The sequence below is a fragment of the Papio anubis genome, chromosome 8 (genome assembly GCF_008728515.1).
Source record: "Papio anubis isolate 15944 chromosome 8, Panubis1.0, whole genome shotgun sequence".
Classification (NCBI taxonomy): domain Eukaryota; kingdom Metazoa; phylum Chordata; class Mammalia; order Primates; family Cercopithecidae; genus Papio; species Papio anubis.
The window spans coordinates 133321002-133346647 of NC_044983.1; the positions used below are offsets into that span (position 1 = coordinate 133321002).

The following is a 25646-nucleotide window of genomic DNA, read 5'->3' on the forward strand; positions in this document are numbered from 1 at the left end:
CCTTGCTCCCTTGTTTAGAAAACATGAAGAGAGAAAATGAATATGGGCATCTTGAACAAGTGGCACATTTGAATCTATTGAGGATTCTATTTACACAAATATGTTCCACTTCTGCACAGAGATTAACCTGAGTTCTGAAATGCTTGTGTGCACTTAGTCAGAAATGATAAAGCTATAAGCTAGTAACATATTGGGTAAGTCTAGTTAAATTGGAGTAATCGCTCAGTGAGCCATTCGTGGCTAGCAAGGGGAGCTCACCGACTCCCAAGTCTTCTGTTTATTCTCTCATATTTTTCCTAGAAAACATCTTGAATGACACTCCAGGTAACTACACAAATTCAACCAAAGTTTGTTGTCATGTAGTCTATTTGCTCAGCTTTCTCAAATCTCCAAAACAAAAGCACCTCTCATATCAGGTTCCACCCCAGCCTCCATCCCCCAGCGCTGTTCCCTTGGAGTTTCATTCTGAAATGGTGAGGTCTGTAAAAGCAGGTCTCAGCTAAAGCTCTCCACCAATCTTAAGCATTACCAAAGACCCGCTCCCTCAAAGCCACTACTTGAAGTAGTTGAGTCCTGCCACCAAGAAAAACTTCTCCAGGAAAAGTTCCGAATCCAGCACAGCGATGTGAGCGGCTCGGCCGATCAGGGTGTTGGCAGTGTTGGGCAGGGCGTGGAACACGTTGTGTCGGATTAAAGTGCAGTCCTTGGCTTCAACCAGAGGGCCCAGGAGGTTGTTGATCATTTCTGCATAAACTGGCCCTGTAAAGTAGGGAAGAAGGATATAAAGCTAGTGCAGAAGTTAGCAGTGGAATCTAGAGAACATCACCGGATGTGTGTTGAAATTCTATTTCCGGGCAGACCTGTTATATAGCAGTTTCCAACCTCCTCCTAATGTTAGTGAAATAAATATGAAATAAAATCAAAGTTCTCTTTGTCTAGTCAGATTACAATAGCCAGAAGTCAGAAGAGGATTCCGAACAGCGTCTTTGCGAACCCATGCACCAGAAGCTATGATAACGGTGTTCGTGTTTCTCAATAATAGCTGTGCCTCCCAGCAGGGGAGCAGAGAAGGAGGCATACAGCAGAAAGGACCCTCAGAGTTTCAAGTTCTATTTCAGGGGACGTTGGGGTTGGAAAAACAGCTCAATAGAGAGTTAGAAGCAGACATTTTCTGCTGTCATGCATAATGCAAGCCACGTGGCATTTCACCTGACTCCTCTGATTCCAAAGAAGGAGAATGCAGTTTTCTTTATGTTGATTTGTTTTGTTTTTACAATTGTTAGTCTGAATTGACTCTTTCCACCTGAAAGTGACACAGTTGCAATTTTGCATCAGGCCATAGGGGTCTTGGAGCCATGCAGTGCAATTGAATTGCTGAATACTAGATAGATTCTCACACCTGGATCTACGATTCATCCCTCTTAGCCCTGTGTTCTTCTTTTCTGAAAAACTGTTGATGACAACTTTTATATCATTGACAGACACCTTCTGCAATGATCCTGACAGCTGGGATATTTTACTTTTGACCAACTTGGAGACAGTAATTGGAAGTTGGAAGTCAGATAAGCCTCTGGGTACCCATTCCAAACAACCGGGTCTGTTTTACAAAGCCAGCAGAGCAGTCACTTTGGAAGATGAAAGAGAGCTTATTCTGAGTTTAACAGTCCACAGCCTCACTCTGGACACTCCCCCATGTCACGTGAAGGGACTCACACCGTTTTCCTTTTCCCTCCAGTTATCAGCAGGGGAGAGTACTCAGAGGTCTGCTTTCCGAGACTGGGATGGACAACTAGACTCCCCATTATGCCGGGGGTATGTATTTGGGGGTGTTTCTTTTCCCCCTCTTCTTAGGGTCTTGGTAGGAGCTTTGAGGTAAAGGGAATTGAAACATGAAATTGAAATAATTAGGGATTTGGTTGTAGCCATGTCAATTCAGCTAAAAAGAATTTGGGGTTAAAACAAATGGTATGGCCGTTCCCAAGAGCCCATTAATGTTTCAGAGTAGTGGTCATTACAATAGGCAATAATATGATGTGAGGTTACGCCACAGAAATTTTATGCATGAAATAGTCTTTCCGAGGGAAAATGCAAGTCAGCCAAAATTCAGCATCAAAGGAATAGTTAAGTAAACCATGCTTTGTGGGCTAAACAATTCTGTGCTCCTTTAAAATGATGTTTATGAACATTATGTAATAATATTTTTTAAATGATGTATGTGAATATTATGTAATAACAAGAAAAATGAATATTGCCAATAAATGGAAATAGAAGCATATTATTATTACACAAATACCATAATTTGTTTAAATTGTATATGCAATAAAGGTCAGAAGGTCATTTATTTAAAGAAAAAAGTCACTCAAAATGTAGTGATTACTCAACCAGATCATTTTCTGCTGAGACCTTGATTGGTTTCATAAGTCCTGGAAGCCATCACTGGTATATTTTTTAACATGTATAGCAGACTCATATTTTTTCTCAAATACAGCACTATTTTTAAATTGATGGACTTTTGGGATAGGAGCAAATTATCTACATGACAATGTAGAGAATAAATTGGAAGGTTACGTGAAGTCAGACAGGTTGAGAGGTATTTTATTTCAGAATTTTTGAAAAATAAAAATACTGGCACTTCTTCCAGAAAAAAAAATGATAATCACATATGAACTAAACTTCACATCAAGTCTTCCAATCTGTTTAATTGACCACTTAAGCCACATTTCTTTAATGCCCATGTAAAAATGTAACAGAAAATATAAATTTAACAAAAGAGAGGGTGATTTTTTCTTAAGATGACTAACAGGATCATTAATCAATTTAAGTCATATATTAATATCCTTTGAAGATACACTCCCTTTTCCTTAAAGGCCATTGGGAATATTAAATAAGATAAGCAAAGTGCATGAACTGTGCCCAGCACATAACAATCACAATTTGCTATGCTAGAGCAGGAGTTGTCAGGCTTTCTCTGTAAATATTTAGGGCTTTCCAGGACATTCCAGTGTAACTACGCAACATAATTCTGAATTCTAGCATGAAAGCAGTCATATACAATATGTAAATGATGGGCGTGGCTATGTTTCAATAAAACTTTATTTACAAAATGAGAGGGGGGTTGAATTTGGCTTGTGGACCACAGTTGTTGAACTCTGTTCTTAAGCCTTTACCAAGGTTGAAATGTCAACAAAAATACTTCTCTATGTCAGGGAGATAAGAAATTAGGTAAGGAAAATTAACAAATCCCTGCACAAAGAAACAGTTTGGCTGTCTCTTGACAACAGCTGTTTAATTTAGTCAAGTCTGAACTCAAAACCAGTTCATTAACTCTTTGTTTATTGTCACAAGTCTTAGCATATAATGATGACCCATGGGTAATTAGAAAATATTTAAAAATTGATTAAAATATACATAAAAAGCATCAATATTTAAAAATTAAGGCTGAAAAATTATAAGCAAATATCTTTAAATTAATATTTAATCTGAGAGACAGTAGAGTGAGATAGGCAGGCACCCATATACTCTAACAGTACAGGTGTTGCTGGTATCAATATTTTAGAAGAGAATTTGGCAAAAAACGTTAAGAGTAGCAACTTCGTTAACATTTTCCTCCAATAATACCACTACTAGAAATCTATTTCAATGAAATACCGTAGATGTATTAAAAATTTACGCATGCAAAGTCTTTCATCACATGATAACTAAAAAGGAAGCCTTCCAGAAGCAAGCTATACGTGTAGTAATTAACAAGTTATTGATTAAATTATGGTATATGCATAAATATAGTCTATAATTATTAAAATGTGTTTGCATTTATGATATTTTATTAACATGGACAAATAAATATATTAGTCTAAATCAAATCATGACACAGAATTATAACTTTTATCATGAACACACATGAAGAGACTAGAAGAAGAACATGGAAAGTAGGTAGTAATAGAGGTGGAGTTAGAAAGGATCATGAATTATGTAATGAGTTTGACTTTTTCAAATATTCTATAACGTTTTAATCAGACAAAGAATCATTTTAGAATATTCCCTGTGTTACTTTTCATTACATGTACCAGATGGTATAAAACACAATGCTATTTTATGTATTAAAAGTAATTTTTAAATATTTTTTCATCAAAATTCCTGTTGGATTTTCTAGATACCAATGAAAATTTGGAATAGACCCAATTATATATTAGCACCAAATCTTTGGACCTTTGGTACACTATTTTTTTATAGTACCTTAAAATATAACAAAAATAGGCCGGGCGCGGTGGCTTACGCCTGTAATCCCAGCACTTTGGGAGGCCCAGGCGGGCGGATCACAAGGTCAGGAGATCGAGACCACGGCGAAACCCCGTCTCTACTAAAAATACAGAAAATTAGCCGGGCGCGGTTGTGGGCGCCTGTAGTCCCAGCTACTCGGGAGGCTGAGGCAGGAGAATGGCGTGAACCCGGGAGGCGGAGCTTGCAGTGAGCCGAGATCGCGCCACTGCACTCCAGCCTGGGCGACAGAGCGAGACTCCGTCTCAAAAAAAAAAAAAAAAAAATATATATATATATATATATAACAAAAATACTATTTACTTAAAAAATAATCAATATACTTGACATAGAAATAAACAAACTAGATTGGATTCTAGAAGAGAAAGGGGACATTAGTGGACACTGACATAATTTGGGTAAGGTCTGTAAATTAGATAATAATATTGTATCAGTATTAATTTTGTGATTTTGATAATTGTACAATGCTTATGTAAGATGCTAATATTGGGCATCGGAGTGAAATGTATACAGGAATTTTTTTGCACTGTTGTTGCAACACTTTTTGAGTATAAAATTATTTCAAAATTAAAAGCTACAAACATGTTTAAAAAAAAACCAAAACAAGAATTAAACAAATTAACCAAAGGAAACCAGGAATGCCAGCCTACATCCATCTTGATTGTCTGGAAAATTCCTACCTATCCTTTAAAACCTAACTCACTGTCACCTCCAGGGACCCTCGTCTGACTCTGTCCTACACCCTGTTCCACTTCTGGGTTGCCTTAATGTCTTAGGCATTATTTTATTTTTTGACATCACATTTTACTATCATTGCTATTACTTGTGGAGGCTCCAACTAGACAATGTGCCCCTTGAGGGCAGGGCCTGTCTCATTGAATTATACATCCTAGCCATCAATTTCAGTGACTGGCACACAATAAGACTGAACAAAAGTTTCATAATCTAATAAACAGGCAACTGTTTATTACACAAAGGAAGGATCTGGCACAATAACATCAAGATGAGCTAAGTTTATCCTATCACGAAGCTAAGATAAATGCAGCACTAAACCTACAGCCCAGGTGTTCCCAATAGGCATAGTCAATTTCACAAATTTACTTTTGCTTTTCCAATCAGAAAGTCCCTGAGCAAAAACTAAACGTAGCTTACCTGTGTGTCTGTCTTTGAGGGCAGTTCTACACATTTCGATCCTGGCTGAATGAAATGGCACATAACGGTCTTGGGGAGAAGCAACCAGCACGACATTTTTAAAATACTGCAGCCCTGTAACAATTAGCCAGATGAGTACTTTTTACCCAGCTAGTTTCGACTTCAACACCCTCTGGAAATTCGCACAAATTTCTAGACTTGTCCCAGAAAGAGAAAAAATGATGACACACCACACACTAGTTGTATCACTGCACAAGGACATTCTGTCCTGAGGTTTAACAAGGCACAGCAGATGGCACAGAGGTATCGTGGGGGCCTGTGGGAGGCTGAAAAAAGAAGTCACTACACAGGGGCTTTGCATTTGTGAGGGGAGATGAAGCCTGTTCTCATCAGCCATGAAAGCTAAGGAGACACACAGAAAGCTACTCTGGACACAGAGAAATAAGCAACAAGGATGAGATCGTAAAAGCCTTTTGGGGATAGAAATATTAAGGAGTTCATAAGGATGTCAGTCTGAGTATCCTTTTCTTCCTCCTCAACCCCAGCACCTCCTCTAATTCCAGCCTTCACCACGTCCCATGCTTTAGGAAAACAGCCTCAGAACTCACCTCTCTGCAGCCATGCTTGCCTTCCTGCAATCTGTCCCCACAATGTAGACAGAAGAACCCTTCAAATTCAATATCACAGTGTATCCCTCCAGGCCTCAAAGCCCATCGTGAACCTCCAGATCACTGCAGACCACCCGGACACTCCGTCTGGACTGAGGCCATCCTTTTCATTCCCCACATCCTGCTGGGTGGGTGGCTGTCAGCTCTTAGCCATGTGTCCCTTACTGAAGTGGTTCCCCTCATCAGACATCACACACTGGGGGCAGCCTACTTCAATAGCTGGCCAATACACGGGCAAGGAGAACAAAGGTGTAATGGCCAGCCCCTCCCCTTCCTTCAGGATCGCTCTCCAGGGCCACTTCCTACACCCCTGATGGACTCTACGGTGATCATGCTGCAGTCCCACCTTCTTCTGTCAAGTCCTGCCTCCCTCCTCCTCCTCCACAGAAGATAGCTCTAAGAGCTCAACTCAACACACAGAGGCACGAAGTAGGAGAGGAACTCAGCCGGGCTCACAGATCAGCCTGTGGCTACACCAGACTCACAGGCACAGAGGGATCAGCAGAGTCAGTGTTTACAGGACGGTGGAAGACTGTGACCAAGAACAGACCCTGGACCAGGCCAGCTTGAGTGGTGGGACTGAGCAGGGCAATCAGTCAGCTGCTCCACTCCCCGACTGGACATGGGGACCACTCGGCAATGACCACCATTACTGCTGTCCGCTGTGGTCATTCCCATGTAGCAGGCAGAGTCTTCAACACCTCTATGCAGTTCCATGTGACAGAGAGAGGGTGCAGGTACAATAGCAGGCCTGCCTGACAATGCCCCCATCTCCCACTGCACAGTCAACACCAGTGGAAAATGTTGCATCTGCCTTTTGTGTAGATGGGCCTGAACCTGGGTGAAGCTGGCACACAGATCTTGGGCCTACGCAATGAGAACATTGAAAAACTGGCACAAAGCGGAATCTACAGCTTCTGGTTATTGAAATGATCTTACACGCACCTTGGCTCAATCTCTCACATGCCATATGGGCAATGGGCAAGAGGAGCTGAGTTCCTGGTAGCTGTTGGCCTCCCAATGAGCCAAAGAGGCTTTGAGCGCTGGGCCTCCTGACTAGGCCCTTCTGTGAGTGAATCAGTGTAGCATTATATCTCATTTGTGTCTCAGGAGTTGAATTCCAAGCTCAAACTCATAACTGCAGCGGTGGGGGAAACCACTGACCTGTTTTTTGGCTTAGTTGGTAGAGGAAACATTTGCGCAAATCAGCATTATCCCTGAAGGTCAGCTGCAGTAGAGACCCGGATTTCTTCAGTTTCTGCATGAGCCATAAGCCTAGGAAGACAAAAACAAAACAAAAATCAAAAACATAAAACAAAACAAAAAATAATTGGGATGGAATTTTGGTGAGATGAATGTTAAACTGCGAATTTTAGTTAACTTGAAAATAAGAGAGAAGTAGGCATATTAGCAAATAATTGGGAAGTTAGAGGTAAATTTGTCCTCTCATGTACTGGTGGCAAGGACTTAAATCATCCTGCAAAAATGAGAGGACAATAGGCTTGGGAGTAACGAACTACCCACACTCTTCGATCCAGTCAATCTCCTTCTGAAAAAGAAGCCTAGGGTAATAATTTTCAATGCGAAAAGAATATAAAAATGATCCTTACAGATACATTTAGGATACTGTAAAGCTAGAATAAATGTCTCACTTCACAAGTCATCTGTTGGCCGGACATGGTGGCTTATGCCTGTAATCTCAGCACTTTGGGAGGCCAAGGTGGGTGGATCACCTGAGGTCAGGAGTTCGAGACCAGGCTGGCCAAAATGGTGAAACCCCATCTCTATTAAAAAATTAGCCAGGTGTGGCGGCAGGCACCTGTAATCCCAGCTACTCCGGAGGCTGAGGCAGAAGAATCACTTGAACCTGGGAGGCCGAGGTTGCAGTGAGTCAAGATTGTGCCATTGCACTCCAGCCTGGGGGATAAGAGCAAGACTCCCTCTCAAAAAGCAAAACAAAACAAAACTCATCTGTTTAGCTATGCTTAAGCAAACACTAACATTGATGAGTGTAAGGATTATGTAACCACAACAAGCAAATTAATCTGATAGAAGTACAAGGAAATAAGCAAGCTATGGTATGTACATATATTACACTGACTGCTATGTCAATGTGTGTGTGCAAAGATAAATAGAACGAAATATATAAAATTACTCTGGATATGCTAGATTGGAGAAATTATTAGTAAAGTCTCTCTTTTTAAAAAATATAATGTTGCAAGATTATAACTGTGGGCGGGGGACAGGAAATATAGTTTAATAAATTTGTTTCTGTTCAAATAATGGCTTCCTTGGTTTGGGAGGAAAAGAATGCAGAGGAAAGGACTTCCATTTGTTATGTGCCAATGTGTCGGATAACTCATGTTCACATGTATGCCCTAAAACAACTTAAAAGCAAACTAACTAAACTGACCAGGTCATGAGGAAATAATGTGAGTGTTGGGAGAGGACAGGGGACAGTGGCAGAGGCCTAGAGGATTACAGGGACAAGGAAGCTTCTCAGGGGTGACCCTAATGCCACATAATGGGTTTGAACAATCAGGGACTACTGAGATATTTGTTAAGAACATGATCTAATAAATGATTTGTTATTACATGTAAAACTCAGTGCCCTCCTTGGGCTTCCATACGCCAAACCATGTCACCTCCTCAGCTAAAATCTCGTGGGTAGTATCTACAAGGTCTACAGGTTAAGTCTAACATCTTTGCGAGTCATTCGAGGTCCTTCTTTGTCTGGCTCTTGCTGATACATTTGACCTCCCATAGATGTGAGTTAACCTCATTTCCTTCCCCTGTGTAATTCAACACAGAAATTCGTCAACAATTCTATGATACACACATGCACATATGTACCTACATAACACATATGTGTATACATACATATATGGTATACATGCTTGTACACATACATATATGTATACACACATATACACAAACACAGATACACACACACATAACCACCATTTTACAGACAGGGAGACTGAGGAGCACAGAGATTAAATGTCTAGGCCAGAGTCTTCCTCGAGTGTCCTGGTCAGGACTTAACCACAGGTTTGTCATGCAGGTGGCCTGATTCAGAGTCCCTGTTCTCTTCATCACAATGCCGTGCCTTGTCAATCTTTTCCAACCACGACTCCAGGGACACTGCCTTTTTTTCACAGAAATTTGAAGGCAGAAAGGATCCTGGAAAACATCTAGTGTCACCTCACTCAGCCCCCAGACACAAGGGCTGCACCTCTAAGGCCAGGACTCTCCCTCCACGCCATGCTTGGAAAAGACTCAACAGTCACAGGGTTTCATCTGGAAGAACCCCTGTCCCCAGTTTCAGGTCCCAGAGGCCCCAGATTAATTCTGAGGAATGACGAGTCCTAGAAGAGTCTTACCTGTACTAACCAGGGTGCTGTTGTTGTACAGGGTTCCCAGGTGAGGCCCAGAGAGTGACAGGAACGTGTGGAGTTTGTTGAGGTAATACCGGAACCGGGGCCGCGTGAGGACCGATCGGATGATGATGTTGCCAAGAGAATGGCCAATGAAGCTGTCGAGAGACGGAAAGGGTACCCATGAGTGTGACGGTGAACACTGGTGCCCAAGAGCGCAGTGCTGGAAGCATCAGGGGCCAGCGTCCTCCACCTCCCACTGAATGTAGGGGCACTGGCAAAGAGCATGGGGACTGCCAACTCATCCTCATCAGGTTTCCAAACCCTGACCATGAGAAGCCTGAGATGGGGTCTTTGTGAACGGGAGCTTTGTGCCCAGTCAGGGGAGAAGTGTGGGCATTTCAGCCAGCTTCATGCTGTTAGAGCAGCCTGCTTTTATTCCACCTAGGGGAAAGGAAGGTCCTTCCTGAAATGCACCTCTGAACATTGAAATCTCCTGGTCATTCATAGGATCAGGTCCCAAGTCCTTATCCTGCTTGGCAGGCCATTCATCCTCTCCTTCACCTGCTGTGTATATACTGAACCACCTGCTCACAGCCCATGCTGTTAGACCCCCTCCTGCAGGCTCTGCTCCAGCCATACTCCTACTCACAGGCCCACGTGTTCAATGCATCATTACTCTCAAGTTAAATACTTATTTATTGAGAGTCTATTATATGAGAGGCTGTACCTCCCCACTTCTACTCATGATGAGCATACAACCAGCCAAGAAAAGAAGTCAGTGTCAGCCTATGAAGCTGCCTTACGTAGCTTTTCTTTTATTCTTTTTTTTTTTTTAATCTAACCTCTATAGGCTTCATTTGTGGAATAAAGAAGTAATATTTTATATCTGAAGACTAAATGGGATAGTGCATATCAAGGGATTAGCACTACATCTACATATTCGAATGCATGAAAAATGCAAGCTGCTTACTAGCACTGTCATCACTGAAACAGTTGGTACAGTGTAAGAATAAAAGCAGTGCTGATTGGAACCCTCTCTTTGGGGTGGGCAACTCATTCTGCTTTTTCTTTTCTTTTTTTTTTTTTTTTTGAGATGCAGTCTCACTCTGTCACCAAGGCTGGAGTGCAGTGGTGCAATTTCGGCTCACCGCAAGCTCTGCCTCCCGGGTTCACACCATTCTCCTGCCTCAGTCTCCCAAGTAGCTGGGACTACAGGCACCCACCACCAAGCCTGGCTAATTTTTTTGTGTTTTTAGTAGAGACGAGGTTACACCATGTTAGCCAGGATGGTCTCTATCTCCTGACCTCGTGATCTGCCTGCCTCGGCCTCCCAAAATGCTGGGATTACAGGCGTGAGCCACCACGCCTGGCCTTTTTCACACATCATCTCAGTACTAGTTCCCCTTAATAGATAAGAAAACAGAGGTTTAGAGATTTAGAAACCTTGCAAAAGGTTCTATATCTGGTACATGGTAAGAAACAAGATTTCAACTTGTGAGTGTTAGAACAAGAATTCAAACCTAGGAATTTTTGTTTTAAGTCCAATACTCTTTCTACAGAACTACAAAAATTTTTATTCTCCCTGACATAAACTATGGCAGATATGAATGTGTACAACAGACCTGGTACTTACTTCTGCTTTAAAAATAATTTATTAAAAGTCACAAGTTAGCTTAGCTCAGTGGTATACAGAAGGCATCATAATATTTCTTTTATACAGCAAACACTCAAAAATGTCCCCCCTCTTCCCCCAGCATTCACTACCTGTGGTTTCCTTTTACCTAATTCGGGATATGGAGAGGTTGTACAACTGAATGTGTTGAATGATTTCATCCAACAACCGATCCGTCATGGTATCAAAATCTGCAAATGTGTCCATCTGGAAGAAGAGAGAGGAACAGGTGTTGGGTATGGTTGTGGTGGGGGCTGGGCTCTGTGCACAGCCTGTCTTCTTCCACTAAACACCGTGGTGTCTACGGGGGTGTGCCTACCTCTGATGTTAGGGCTACAGGATGGATATGACCTCAGGACGAAAGACCCACAGGCTGGGGCTCTAAGGAAGAAACGTGGAGATGCTCAGGAACACTCAGCTGGGAGGGCGGCTGACAGTGAAGTAGCAAGCTTGTGGTGCCGACTGCCGCACCATGTGCCTGGAGTGTCAGCGTGCCGCTGGGATTGCCGCCCCCGCTTCACAGAGGAGGAAATAGGCTCTGGGAGGGGAGGCCGCCTGTTCACCTCACATGACCCAGGGTTCACACCAAGACAGGCCTGACTCCAAAGGCCCTCCCCTTTCTGTGGCATAGCCTTTAGAGTATGCAGTCAGCTTTGGGAAGGATCGTAAAGTCACCCACGTCTTAGGATGGATAGTGGAAGGATCCAGGAGATGAAAGGAAGAGGAGGAACGCCACACAGGTCCTTGAATGTTTGAAGGGCAGCAACAAGGAAGATATATTAGATTGGTTTATATAACCTCAAGGGCTAACTTTTAGAAACATGATTTAGAGTCAAAGGGAAATAGATTTGGGGCCAATATCCAAAAATGTTTGAAAAGTCCCTCATATGTGGAGCTGTCCTATAACATCATGGGCTGCCAAGAGCTAGGAAAAGTGAGCAGGATGTCTCACAAATGTCCATCCAGTGAAGAAAGGAGTACGTGTTGGGGGATAGGAGTGGTGAAGAGAAGACCTTTATGAGTTTCTGTCACCTGCCATCCAATGAGCTTTGAGGCGCAAGAGAATAAAGCATACTGCTAAGTCTCTAGACTTCCTGGAATAAGAAAGAACCATAAGCTCTTCTGCTTATGGGATCTGCGCCTTGGACCTGTTGCTTCCCACCTAAACCTCAGTCTCCTTATTTATTAAAGGGGGATAGCGTCGCTACCTCCTTAGTGCCATGTTAAAAATTAGATAAAATAGGACAGGTGCGGTGGCTCATGCCTGTAATCACAGCACTTTGGGAGGTCGAGGCAGGTGGATTACGAGGTCAGGAGATGAAGACCATCCTGTCTTACATGGTGAAGCCCCATCTCTACTAAAACTACAAAAAATTAGTTGGGTGTGGTGGCGCATGCCTGTAGTTCAGGAGGCTGAGGCAGGAGAAATGCTTGAACCCAGGAGGTGGAGGCTGCAGTGAGCTGAGATCCGGCCACTGCACTCCAGCCTTGGCGACAGAGTGAGACTCCGTCTCAAAAAAAAAAAAAAAAAAAACAAAAATTAGGTAACCTAAGAGAGATGCTGCTTTTTTTTCTCTAACTTTTCAGAGCCTATTTCCTCATCTATAAAATATTAATTCAACATATACATTATTTAAACAAATGTCTATAATTATGATGCCTGAGTTGACCATGATGAGCTATGCTTTGGAAATCACAGTAGGTTTAAAAGTAATACCAGGAACTCCCCAAGTATATTAATACATACTGAAAGTGGACCTGCTGATGAGACAACTTTCTTTTTTTTTTTTTTTTGAGACGGAGTCTCGATCTGTCGCAAAGGCTGGAGTGCAGTGGTGCGATCTCGACTCACTGCAACCTCCGCCTCCTGGGTTCACTCCATTCTCCTGTCGAGTAGCTGGGACTACAGGTGCCTGCCTAAGTTTTTGTGTTTTTGTAGAGATGGGGTTTCAGCATGTCAGCCAGGATGGTCTCGATCTCCTGACCTCGTGATCCGCCCACCTTGGCCTCCCAAAGTGCTGGGATTACACTGTGCCCGGCCAAGACAACTTTCAAAAAGTAACAATGTGTGCATAATCAGTACTGAATGGCCAACTCCTGCAATTAAGTGAATTGTGTAAAGGTCCAGCTCTAAAGATCTGAGGTTTCCAGGTTGAACCCAGCAGCCATGAAGCTGCATCAGAGAGTTGCTGGATGTGTACACCCGGAAGGATTATTTCCTGACTGGCTCTCTCTTGCTAACAATTCTTATCTTCCCTGAAAAGAAAACCTCACTAGCACAAATCACAAACACAAAGTGAGCAAGTGCTGCTCACTCATTTCCCTGCTCCCTCCTCTGACTGGCCTGGTTATCCTCTTTTCTTTACTTTTCTTTTTTGATTTTTCTTTTCTTTTTTTTTTTTTTTGAAACAGCGCCTTGCTCTTTCACCCATGCTGGAGTGCAGTGGTGTGATCACAGTTCACTGCAACCTCGACCTCCTTGGGCTCACGTGATCCTCCCACCTCAGCCTCCTAAGTAGCTGGGAATATAGGCGCCCACCATCACACCAAGCTAATTTTTGTATTTTTTGTAGAGAAAGGGTCTCACTTTGTTGCCCAGGCTGTTTCTGAACTCCTAGGCTCAAGCGATCTGCCTGCCTCGGCTTCCCAAAGTGCTGGGATTATAGGTGCGAGCCACCGCGCCTGGCCATTCTCTCTTAGCACTGGGTCAGATTTGTTCATGTATTAAAGTTGGGTGCACACAGGAATTATCTTCCTGGAGATCACATATAGTATCCTCCTCTCCAGGACAGCCTGACATGGACCCTGCCTAACTCCCAGAAGCTCCGTCCCCTCTCCTGTGAGGAGATGGTGATATCAACGTGTGATAGAACTGCCATGAAGTTAAATGAGGAATCAGGTACAGAGTACGCAGATGCTCCAAAAAATCATTTTCTTCTCTCTCCCTCAACATCTATACCTCTGTGTACTGCATGGTGCACAACTTTGCATAGAGCAGGTGCCCAAGTAAAGGCAGCAGAACTGAGTGCCAACAGTTGGGAAGTGAGTCATTACCCAAATAACTTACGCTCTCACTTGCCACCCGCCCTAATGCCCTGTGAAGGCAAAGGCTCCAGTCAACTGATTCACATGTTCTCATTTCTTACCCTTTCCTCTCCCTCCCAAAATAAAACAGCACATCTTTTCTTTCCAACTCATCCAAATGCCTGGCCAGCATTTCTTTTCATGGTCTCCTCCTATCTGTGTGTGTCCATAAATTATCATGGTGTGTTGAGGAGGCTCATATAAGCATGCATCCAGGGTTCTTCCAGTTCTGATGTTTTTATCATCATACCTGATTCTTTTCAGACATCAGGAAGTCCAGTTTTCCTCCAGGGAGCCCCAGTTCTATGAAAGTCTTTACCAGTCGAAGGTCTGCACTGTTCCCTAAAAATGACAGATAACCCCCACCCCAGTCCCGTAGTTAGTTATATAAAATATTGACATACGAGGAATTTCTTTCTCTCCCTCTTCCCCCATTTCTACTGGGTTTTCTCAGTTTTGGTTAAGTGGTTAATATAAACAACTAAAACAGCTACAATCCCAGCTCTCCTGCCACCCCTCGGGCCCCCACACTCAGAGTCTGGTCCTTTCTAGCAGTCCCACCTCGATAGAGTTATCCCTGATCTGTGAGCATGTGACTTGTGAACACTCTGCATGCAGGAATGGTGGGAGGTACACCGCCTCCCCTTCTTCCACAACAAATCCCATTTTGCAAGTGGTTCTTTCGCATGGCTGATGGGGCACAGTGGGACCCCTACCAGCCCCGTCTTCAGTTACTTGCTTAATAGAAGACTATCTAGTACTGCCATTTACAGGTAATCTGCAAGCCTCCCCCTACCTTCCAATTGGCCAATCATGGCACAGTGATCTAAATAGACTAGGACTGTCTCTTGGGAACAAAAGTCACAGCAAAGCAAGCTCTATGGAGGCACAGCAGTGAGCATCGGGGCAGAGGGATGAAAGGTTAAGAATGCAAGGCTATCAAGGCACGAAGAATACAGGAAATGCATTCCCAAAATAAAAGTCATGTGAAAAAAATGGATTTAATACAACAGAATAAGGTTTATATGCAAGTATAGTGACGCATACATTTAATGTTGGTCGTACGGGTTCAATTATGTCTTAATAAATGTTTGTCCTATTTCTTGAAAGTTCCCTATAGAGGCCAGCAGTGCTGGCTCACACCTGTAATCCCAGCACTTTGGGAGGCCAAGGCAGGTGGATCACCAGGTCAGATCAAAACCATCCTGGCTAACATGGTGAAATCTCGTCTCTACTAAAAATACAAAAAAATAGCTGGGTGTGGTGGCGGGAGCCTGTAGTCCCAGCTACTTGGGAGGCTGAGGCAGGAAAGTAGCGTGAACCCGGGAGGCGGAGCTTTCAGGGAGCCGAGATCGTGCCACTGCACTACAGCCTGGGGGACAGAGCAAGACTCCACCTCAAAAAAATATAAATAAATAAATAAATAAATAAATAAGTTCCCTGTAGAGTTGAAAGCTAGAAGCTGGTTATTTAGATGTATAAATCACTTACTTTACCATGTAAATATGCCCCACAGGTCATATTTCCAAAATAGTCTGTAAACTGTGAGTGAAAATATCATTCTTTACGAAACTACCCAATGATTCAAAGGAGGGTGAACGTGCCACGTGGAATTGGGGGAAGTCCAGGTGTTCGGGGTTGTCCCTGATGCTTAAGGATGACTCAGATATGCCCAAACACCACCCATGTTGGTGTCCTGTCAGAGTACATGCCCAAACTTGCAGGGTCACAGTCATAAAATGGTCATTTTTTTAAGGAAATCTCTGCATTTTGTGTTATGATGTTAATTATTGTTCATTCCCTCTTCCATTTTTGTCAGTAAAATTAGGCTCTTTGGTTCCACTGTTGCTATTGTTTGAAGCTCCCTAATGATATGCCAGGGCCTGCCTTAGGAAAACAAAAGCTGCAAGTGTTTATATTCAGCATAAAGTGTTAAGCAAGGGGTGGAAATGGCCCCCTCTCCTTCAGCTACTGAGGGAAAGAGAACTTTCTGCAACTTACAACTGTCTCAGAAAATATGATTTAATATGGTGTTCTTAATAAACTGAGAACATTTATAAGAATACAAATCTTGAGTTTTTTGTACAACATGAAGAGTTGTGTCAATATTCATAACTGTTATCAATGTACTCAGCTCTCTGTTAATACACATAAGCCCTTGGAAATTGAATTTGAACAAGTGGATCCTGAAAATTCTGCAGAGTTTAGGCAGATGCACCTTGAAGTAGAGAACTCATCTTCCGAAGCACCCTGTGCTTGGTATCGGTTGTGGTTTTCATGACTTGCTGCCCAGTTGATAATGTGATCCACGGCTCCATTTTCTGACAGTACAAAATGGGTGAAGCCTCTCTATCTTTATAACATTCCTCATCTTTCATGTGCATGATGGAAAAAATTGCCTATAGCCTGATCAGATGTCTTATTTTAACAAATATATTGAAAGTCTTATCTCATTTTACTTTAGTGTCATACACACGAGAGGTACAGACTGGTCATGCATGACATTGAGTTGATGAGTGAGAAAGTTTGTTTTGTTCCTGCAGATCCCAGAACCTAGCAAAGTCCCTGGTATAGAAAAAGTTTTCTATAAGTGGGAGGCAAATAAAAGTAGGTAGCAAAATGTTTGGGCCACTAACCTGAGCTCCTCAAAATGAATACATGTATTCATTCCTCTCCATTTCTTCCTTTATTCAGACCATTGTATTAACTCATGAATTCCATGAATTCATGGGTTCAAATTACTGTGTTCATGCATTTCATTAACATATTCATTCCCATAATATATTAATTTCATTAATTCATTCACTCCATTCATTCTTTTACTTTGTACACTTATTCTATGAATCATTTATTCCATTTATGTATGTATTGATTTATCCCATTCACTCCTTCACTACATTTATTCATTCATTCATGTATTTTATTTAGTTAACAGATTTTTTGGGACAGAGAGATATTTTCTTTAAGAGCAAGGCCATATCACTTCCTTAGATTCATCGTAATTACTATCATTCCATAGTTGCTAATAGAACATTCTGTTGAATGAATGTCTCATCTAAATTAATGCATAAATATTATAAGTTGTATATATGACAGAATTTGGGAAGAAAACTTGTTTTAGAACTCACCATCCAGGCCATGGACACAGACAACCAGGTGAATTCCATCTTCCAAATTTTCTTCCTCTTCCTCTGGTGGGAAATATGGTATATCAGAAGCTAGTACAGTTAAGTCACTGTACAGAAATCCTTCAATCTTCAGTTCTTTTTTAAATTTTTCTTTGGCCTGATAAAAACTGGAGAATACACTAATTAATCACAAGCCAAGCTGTGTGTTTCATGTTGAACAGGAAATGAGCTGGGCTGGTATGTAGGAGGGCTGAGCACCCACAGGCAAAGTGCCTGCTGAGTGGCAATCGCTGACTTGAGCCCCCAGGGGACATATTAGTGAGTGAAGCTTTGTTCTGAACAAGGAGGCAGGAAAGCACTCTATGAAAACCAAAGCCTCTATGGGTTTTGGTTCTGCAGATGCTTATGTGATTCCTGCATTGAACAGGAGACAGAATGACAGGATATCAAAGATTCTACCCAGCTCCAAGGCCCCATGCAATCTTTAAAAAGTGAAAGCTTCTTGACTTGATTGACACCCAGGCCCACCATGGCTTGGCCTTCCCCTGCTTCTCCAGCATCACTCCTCACCACTCCCAGCCTCCATAAATAACACATTTCTTATCATTTTCTGCATGAACTACATGTCTTGGCTTTACTTAGATGCCTTGGTGCACGAGGGCCTGTGTGCCTGAAATGCCTGTCTCACTTGGTTATGATGCTCTTTGGTTACCTGGCAAGACAATGGTTAAGGGACTGGACCCTGGAGTCAGACTGCCAAGGTCAGAATCTCAAATTTGACACTTACTATTTCTTGTTATTATCTGTTATTAGCCTCATCATCATCATCATCATCATCGTCTCTTAGACTTTCTTCTCAGAGTAGATGCCATCTTCTTCAGGAAGCTTTGCCTGGCCACTATCCCTATTCACACTCATTTCCCCAAGCCAAATTAGGTGCTTTTCCTTCTGGCTTCACCACGCACACATGAAACATCATATTTACCCAGTCACTGCCCTCACCTACTTTTCTCATGTGTCTGTCTCTCCGTTAGACTGCAGATACAATAAAAGCAAGGGAACCCCTGGCCAGGCAGGTACTGGACAGCATCTGCTATGTCTGCTGTGTACTCACTGAATTAATGACAAGTACCATATGATAGGTATTTAATATTCTTTATAAAACAAAAAAACCAATGTTTACCTGCCTGTGGCAATTTCTTTTGGAGACACCATTAATATGTAACTCTTTAGCATTTTGCAGAAGGGTAAAGAAGATGGGATGTTTTGATAAAGTGATTCTATTATCTACATAATCAGATATACAGTTTACAGATGGGAGAACATTGTGAATACAAGCCCAATACAAGGATGAAGAAATGAATTCTGGCATTACAAAGGTAAACTTAAAAGCCCCACAATGTTAAAGGGTGTTTGGGAGTCAAATCTGATGAAGAATTGTATTCCTCAAAGGCTCTTAAGGAACTCCCCTTTCAAAATATGAAAAGGTAGAGGTACAATGATATTCATAAGAGAGTTATAATATTCATAATAAAAATTGAACAAAATTGGCGGGGTGCGGTGGCTCATGCCTGTAATCCCAGCTCTTTGAGAGGCCCAGGCGGGCAGATCAAGAGGTCAAGAGGTCGAGACCATCCTGACCAACATGGTAAAACCCCATCTCTACGAAAAGTACAAAAATTAGCTGGGCGTGGTGGTGGGTGCCTGTAGTCCCAGCTACTTGGGAGGCTGAGGCAGGAGAATTACTTGAACCCAGGAGGTGGAGGTTGTAGTGAGCCAAGATTGAGCCACTGCACTCCAGCCTGGTGACAGAGCAAGACTCTGTCTCAATCAATCAATCAATCAATCAATCAATAGCTAAAATTTAAAGGTTCATTTGTAAAGAATTTGGTTAACAAATCATGGTATATTCATGCAACAGAATGTTATGTAATTATTAAAATGATGATGCAAACATAGATATTTCTAATATATTATTAAATTAAACATTTACAATTGCCATTTATACAGAATGGTCTCATTTTTGTATAAAAAGCATAAATAGATATAGATTCACATAGAAAAAATGCAGAAGAATATACACCGTGGTTACATTTGGAGGTAGACTTATTGACCATTTTTACTTCCTTACAGCATTCTGCATTTTTAATTCATATAATATGAATTAAATATATGATGTTATCTATAATATGATATATTACCTTATTTAAATCAGAAAATCACAGATATCTAAATTTTGAAATAGTATGCATGAAATGGAGAAATATGTGGAAAAATTTAAAAGACTGTTGTGGGAAAGGTAAGCCCATCAGCCAGCTTACCTAAACATCCTTTCACTGACTTCCTCATCCAACGTGCTGGAATGGGTAGAAACAACTCCAAAGGATCCCAAAGGCTGATGGGTGATGGGAAACAGGGTCTGTTTGGAAGAGAATCCAGCCCTGGCAGGGGTCTCCTTGGGCACAGATGAGAAAGGGAGACAGGTGGCAGTGCAAGACACAGATAAGTTCACAACCTCCACAGCCTTCAGACTGTCCAGAGTGAAGGTCTCTGCAGAGGTCAGATGGGACCCCATGATGGAAGTGCCTGCCTTCAGCTCTTGGTTTTTCAAAACCTGGGAATGAATGGAATGGGTCACAGTGGGGCACACAGTGCCTGCTTTATGTTTAGCCTCCGGGAAGGCATTCACTCCTCTATTAAATGCTGTGTCATCCATAATGCAAGGTGAACCGCTTTGGCTTTGCTGGCCTGTTGAGTTCATGTTGATGGCATCAGCAGCTGATGTATAGCTCAATTCAGGCACCTGATGTTGAGAGAGACCCTCAACCTCTGAGATGCCACTGTTGGAAAGAGCTGGCTGACCCACATTCAAGTCTTTAGGTATGCCCTTTGGGGTTTCCACAAGTGCTCTAGGAAGAGATCTGGTCCTGGGGTTTTCAAGTGCTATGACACGTGGTATTTTTAAATTAAGACCTTTGGTTTCAACACCTGGAGTGTTCTCAGTCCTGCCATCAGGAAGGCAGTGTCCTTGATCATCAAACTGCTTCCCTTTCCCTTTGGGAATGTCTATGTATCCAGGGCCCTGCTGGTTGTCAGCATCTAAAACTATCTCTACCAGGGGATGGTCCTCTCCAGCATCCTGTGTTCCAGAGTCACCAGAAAGTTGAGAGCGAGGTCCTGGGGAACCTTGGCTCTTGCTGTGCATATCTGAAGGTTCAGCAAAACTTCCACCTTGCTGCTTGGTGTCTGCATCTTCAGCAGCCTCCTCTGGGCTACTGATATGCGGAGCAGATACAGACTTGGTTAACTTAGTGAGTGCCACCTCCCGCTCATCCTCCTCAAAAGGTAAAGAGCTAATGGAGGTGAGAGAAGCCTGGATGCCACTTGGCAAACTCGTGTTACTTTCTGTGTGCCCACCCTCTAGGGAGTTCCGGTGGAGGGCATGTCTTCGAACAAATGGGTGCAAGACTTCCCGATCACTGGGCAACTCCAGAGCCCTGCTTCGGGCCTCCGACCAGGCAACGGAGCTTGGCTCACTCTCAATGCCTGAATCCGATATGATGGATGAAGATCTCTTGATGACCCCGGATAGCACTGAGAGTTCCTCCTGCTCTTCTGTGTGAGAGTCCTTTAGGGAAGACCTAATATCTAAGGGCTCCCTCACAGTAGAATTTAGTGTATCACAGGGCTCAGAGGGGGTGAGTTTCAAGCTTAGCAGCACCATCTTCCCCTCTTGATCTATTCCCTTTCCTAGAGTACTTAATTCATGGAGAGTTGTTTTGTCTGAAGAGATGGCATTTTGGTGACTTCCACCTACTACCACTTTGCTTGGCCCAGTCCTGTCTAATCCATATTTATCTCTAGAGCTCCTATTCTCATGCTGAGCATTGAAGGCCACCAGGGGTTCAGCTCTGGAGGGGTTCTTATTGCTAGATTTTACATCAATGTAGGTCAGCACTGGGGCCTGTCCATCCTCTGGGCCTGGACTCCTTCTAGAAGTATCCACATCTGCCATTGGATGTGTCCCAGCATCAGATGTTTGGCCAGTCCAACATTCATCCTCAGGCACACCTGTTTTGTTTTGAAATTCACCAATTGTTATATACACCTGAGATTCAGAGCACACATCCATATGCTTTTGTGTGGTCACATTCTCAGCCAGCTCTGGACACTTTATAACTTCTTCATCAGAATCCATTTGGGATGGTTTTATGGTAGACAAGACAAGGTCTTCCCTAAAAGATAAATTGCCATTTACCATACAGTTATCTTCTTTCTCTTTTAGATTCATTATTGTAGGACTTGTCACTGGAACATCAAAATTAGGATAAACACTCAAGTTATGCCCTATGGAAAAAAAAAAAGAAAGAAAATTATATTATAGCATAAGAATCTATGTTTACAAGTTATCCAAATGTCTAACTGTATAATAAAAAATTTGGCTTTGAGGACTTGGTTCCAAGATGGCTGAATAGAACAGTTCCAATCTACAGCTCCCAGCATGAGTGATGCAGAAGATGGGTGATTTCTGCATTTCCAACTGAAGTACTGAATTCATCTCACTGGCACTTGTTGGACAGTGGGTGCAGCCAACGGAGTGTGAGCTGAAGCAGGGTGGGGCATCACCTCACCCGGGAAGCACAAGGGGTCAGGGAATTCCCTTTCCTAGCCAAGGGAAGCCAAGACAGATGGTACCTGGAAAATCAGGACACTTGCACCCTAATACTGTGCCTTTCTAATCATCTTAGTAAACAGCACACCAGAGATTATATCCTGTGCCTGGTTCGGAGGGTCCTACACCCATGGAGCCTCGCTCACTGCTTGCACAGCAGTTTGAGATCAAACTTCAAGGTAGCAGCAAGGCTGGAGGAGGGGCGTCTACCATTGCTGAGGCTTGAGTAGATAAACAAAGCAACCAGGAAGCTCGAACTGGGTGGAGCCCAATGCAGCTCAAGGAGGCCTGGCTGCCTCTGTAGACTCACCTTCTGGGGGCAGGGCATAGCTGAACAAAAGGCAGCAGAAACTTCTGCAGACCTAAACACCCTGTCTGACAGCTTTGAAGAGAGTAGTGGTTCTCCCAACATGGAGTTTGAGATCTGAGAATGGACAGACTGCCTTCTCAAGTGGGTCCCTGACCCCTGAGTAGCATAAGTGGGAGGCACCTCCCAGTAGGGGCTGACTGACACCTCATACAGCCAGGTGCCCCTCTGAGACGAAGCTTCCAGAGGAAGGCTCAGTCAGCAACATTTGCTGTTCTGCAATATATGCTGTTCTGCAGCCTGCGCTGGTGATACCCAGGCAAACAGGGTCTGGAGTGGACCTCCAACAAACTCCAACAGACCTGCAGCTGAGGGTCCTGACTGTTAGAAGGAAAACTAACAAACAGAAAGGATATTCACACCAAAACCCCATCTATACATCACAATCATCAAAGACCAAAGGTAGATAAAACCACAAAGACAGGGAGAAACCAGAGCAGAAGAGCTGAAAATTCTAAAAATCAGAGCACCTCTTCTCCTCCAAAGGAATGCAGCTCCTTGCCAGCAATGGAACAAAGTTGGACGGAGAATGACTTTGAAGAGTTGATGGAAGTACGCTTCAGATGATCGGTAATAACAAACTTCTCCAAGCTAAAGGAGGATGTTCGAACCCATCGCAAAGAAGCTAAAAACCTTGAAAAAAGATTAGATGAATGGCTAACTAGAATAAACAGCAGAGAGAAGACCTTAAATGACGTGATGGAGCTGAAAACCATGGCATGAGAACTACATGATGCATGCACAAGCTTCAGTAGCCGATTCAATCAAGTGGAAGAAAGGGTATCAGTGACTGAAGATCAAATGAATGAAATGAAGTGAGAAGAGAAGTTTAGAGAAAAAAGAGTAAAAAGAAATGAACAAAGCCTCCAAGAAATATGGGACTATGTGAAAAGACCAAATCTACATCTGATTGGTGTACCTGAAAGCGACAGGGAGAATTGAACCAAGTTGGAAAACACTCTTCAGGATACTATCCAGGAGAACTTCCTCAACCTAGTAAAGCAGGCCAATATTCAAATTCAGGAAATATGGAGAACTCCACAAAGATACTCCTCGAGAAGAGCAACTCCAAGACACAAAATTGTCAGATTCACCAAAGTTGAAATGAAGGAAAAAATGTTAAGGGCAGCCAGGATGGAGGTCAGGTTACCCACAAAGGGAAGCCCATCAGACTAACAGCGGATCTCTCGGCAGAAACTCTATAAGCCAGAAGAGAGTGGGGGGCCAATATTCAGCATTCTTAAAGAAAAGTATTTTCAACCCAGAATTTCATATCCAGCCAAACTAAGCTTCATAAGTGAAGAAGAAATAAAATCCTTTACAGACAAGCAAATGCTGAGACATTCTGTCACCACCAGGCCTGCCTTGCAAGAGCTCCTGAAGGAAGCACTAAACATGGAAAGGAACAACTGGTACTAGCCACTGCAAAAACATGCCAAATTGTAAAGACCATCCATGCTAGGAAGAAACTGCATCAACTAATGAGCAAGATAACCAGCTAACATCATAATGACAGGATCGAATTCACACATAACAATAGTAACCTTAACTGTAAACAGGCTAAATGCTCCAATTAAAAGACACAGACTGGCAAATTGGATAACGAGTCAAGACCCATCAGTGTGCTGCATTCAGGAGACCCATCTCATGTGCAGAGAAGACACATAGGCTCAAAATAAAGGGATGGAGGAAGATCTACCAAGCAAATGGAAAACAAAAAAAAAGCAGGGGTTGCAATCCTAGTCTCTGATAAAACAGACTTTAAACCAACAAAGATCAAAAGAGACAAAGAAGGCCATTACATAACGGTAAAGGGATCAATTCAACAAGAGGAGCTAACTATCCTAAATATATATGCACCCAATATAGGAGCACCCAGATTCATACAGCAAGTCCTTAGAGACTTACAAAGACAAATAGACTCCCACACAATAGTAATGGGAGATTTTAACACCCCACTGTCAACATTAGACAGATCAATGAGACACAAAGTTAACAAGGATATCCAGGAATTGAACTCAGTTCTGCACCAAGCAGAACTAATAGACATCTACAGAACTCTCCACCCAAAAGCAACAGAATATACATTCTTCTCAGCACCACATCACACTTATTCCAAAATTGACCACATAGTTGGAAGTAAAGCACTCCTAGTAAATATAAAAGACCAGAAATTACCACAAACTGTCTCTCAGACCATAGTGCAATCAAATTAGAACTCAGGATTAAGAAACTCACTGAAAACCACCCAACTACATGGAAACTGAACAACCTGCTCCTGAATGACTACTGAGTACATAACGAAATGAAGGCAGAAATAAAGATGTTCTTTGAAACCAATGAGAACAAAGACACAACATATCAGAATCTCTGGGACACATTTAAAGCAGTATGTAGAGGGAAATTTATAGCACTAAATGCCCACAAGAGAAAGCTGGGAAGATCTAAAATTGACACTCTAACATCACAATTAAAAGAACTAGAGAAGCAAGAGCAAACATATTCAAAAGCTAGCAGAAGCCAAGAAATAACCAAGATCAGAGCAGAACTGAAGAAGATAGAGACACAAAAAACCCTTCAAAAAATCAATGAATCCAGGAATTGGTTTTTTGAAAAGATCAACAAAATTGATAGACCACTAGCAAGACTAATAAAGAAGAAAAGAGAGAAGAATCAAATAGATGCAATAAAAAATGATAAATGGGATATCGCCACCGATCCCACAGAAATACAAACTACCATCAGAGAATACTATAAACACCTCTATACAAATAAACTAGAAAATCTAGAAGAAATGAATAAATTCTTGGACACATACACCCTCCCAAGACTAAACCAGGAAGAACTTGAATCCCTGAATAGACCAGTAACAGGTTCTGAAATTGAGGCAATGATTAATAGCCTACCAACCAAAAAAAGTCCAGGACCAGACGGATTCACAGCCAAATTCCGCCAAAGGTACAAAGAGGAACTGGTACCATTCCTTCTGAAACTATTCCAATCAATAGAAAAAGAGGGAATCCTTCCTAACTCATTTCATGAGACCAGCATCATCCTGATACCACAGCCTGGCAGAGACACAACAAAAAAAGAGAATTTTAGACCAATATCCCTGATGAACATCGATGCAAACATCCTCAATAAAATACTGGCAAACCAAATCCAGCAGCACATCAAAAAGTTTATCCACCATGATCAAGTTGGCATCATCCCTGGGATGCAAGGCTGGTTCAACATTCGCAAATCAA

The 25646-nt window shown here is 42.4% G+C and overlaps 1 protein-coding gene across 3 annotated transcripts in view; it reads right to left on the bottom strand.

Moving 5' to 3' along the window:
* Positions 1 to 237: 237 nt before the first annotated feature.
* Positions 238 to 25646, bottom strand: part of FAM135B (family with sequence similarity 135 member B) — a 110937-nt gene continuing 85528 nt past the window's right edge. The window contains exons 7-14 of one of the 3 annotated variants that reach the window (XM_031669781.1): positions 19681 to 21706; positions 17360 to 17526; positions 14482 to 14573; positions 11257 to 11354; positions 9479 to 9630; positions 7260 to 7370; positions 5428 to 5541; positions 238 to 759 (exon numbers count right to left, since the gene is read on the bottom strand). In XM_031669781.1, the coding sequence (XP_031525641.1) occupies positions 554 to 759; positions 5428 to 5541; positions 7260 to 7370; positions 9479 to 9630; positions 11257 to 11354; positions 14482 to 14573; positions 17360 to 17526; positions 19681 to 21706 (2966 nt within the window). In that variant the 3' untranslated portion in view covers positions 238 to 553. Of the gene's footprint in view, positions 760 to 5427; positions 5546 to 7259; positions 7371 to 9478; positions 9631 to 11256; positions 11355 to 14481; positions 14574 to 17359; positions 17527 to 19680; positions 21707 to 25646 lie in introns of those variants that run through there. The other 2 variants (XM_031669782.1, XM_031669783.1) reach the window with 2 other exon arrangements.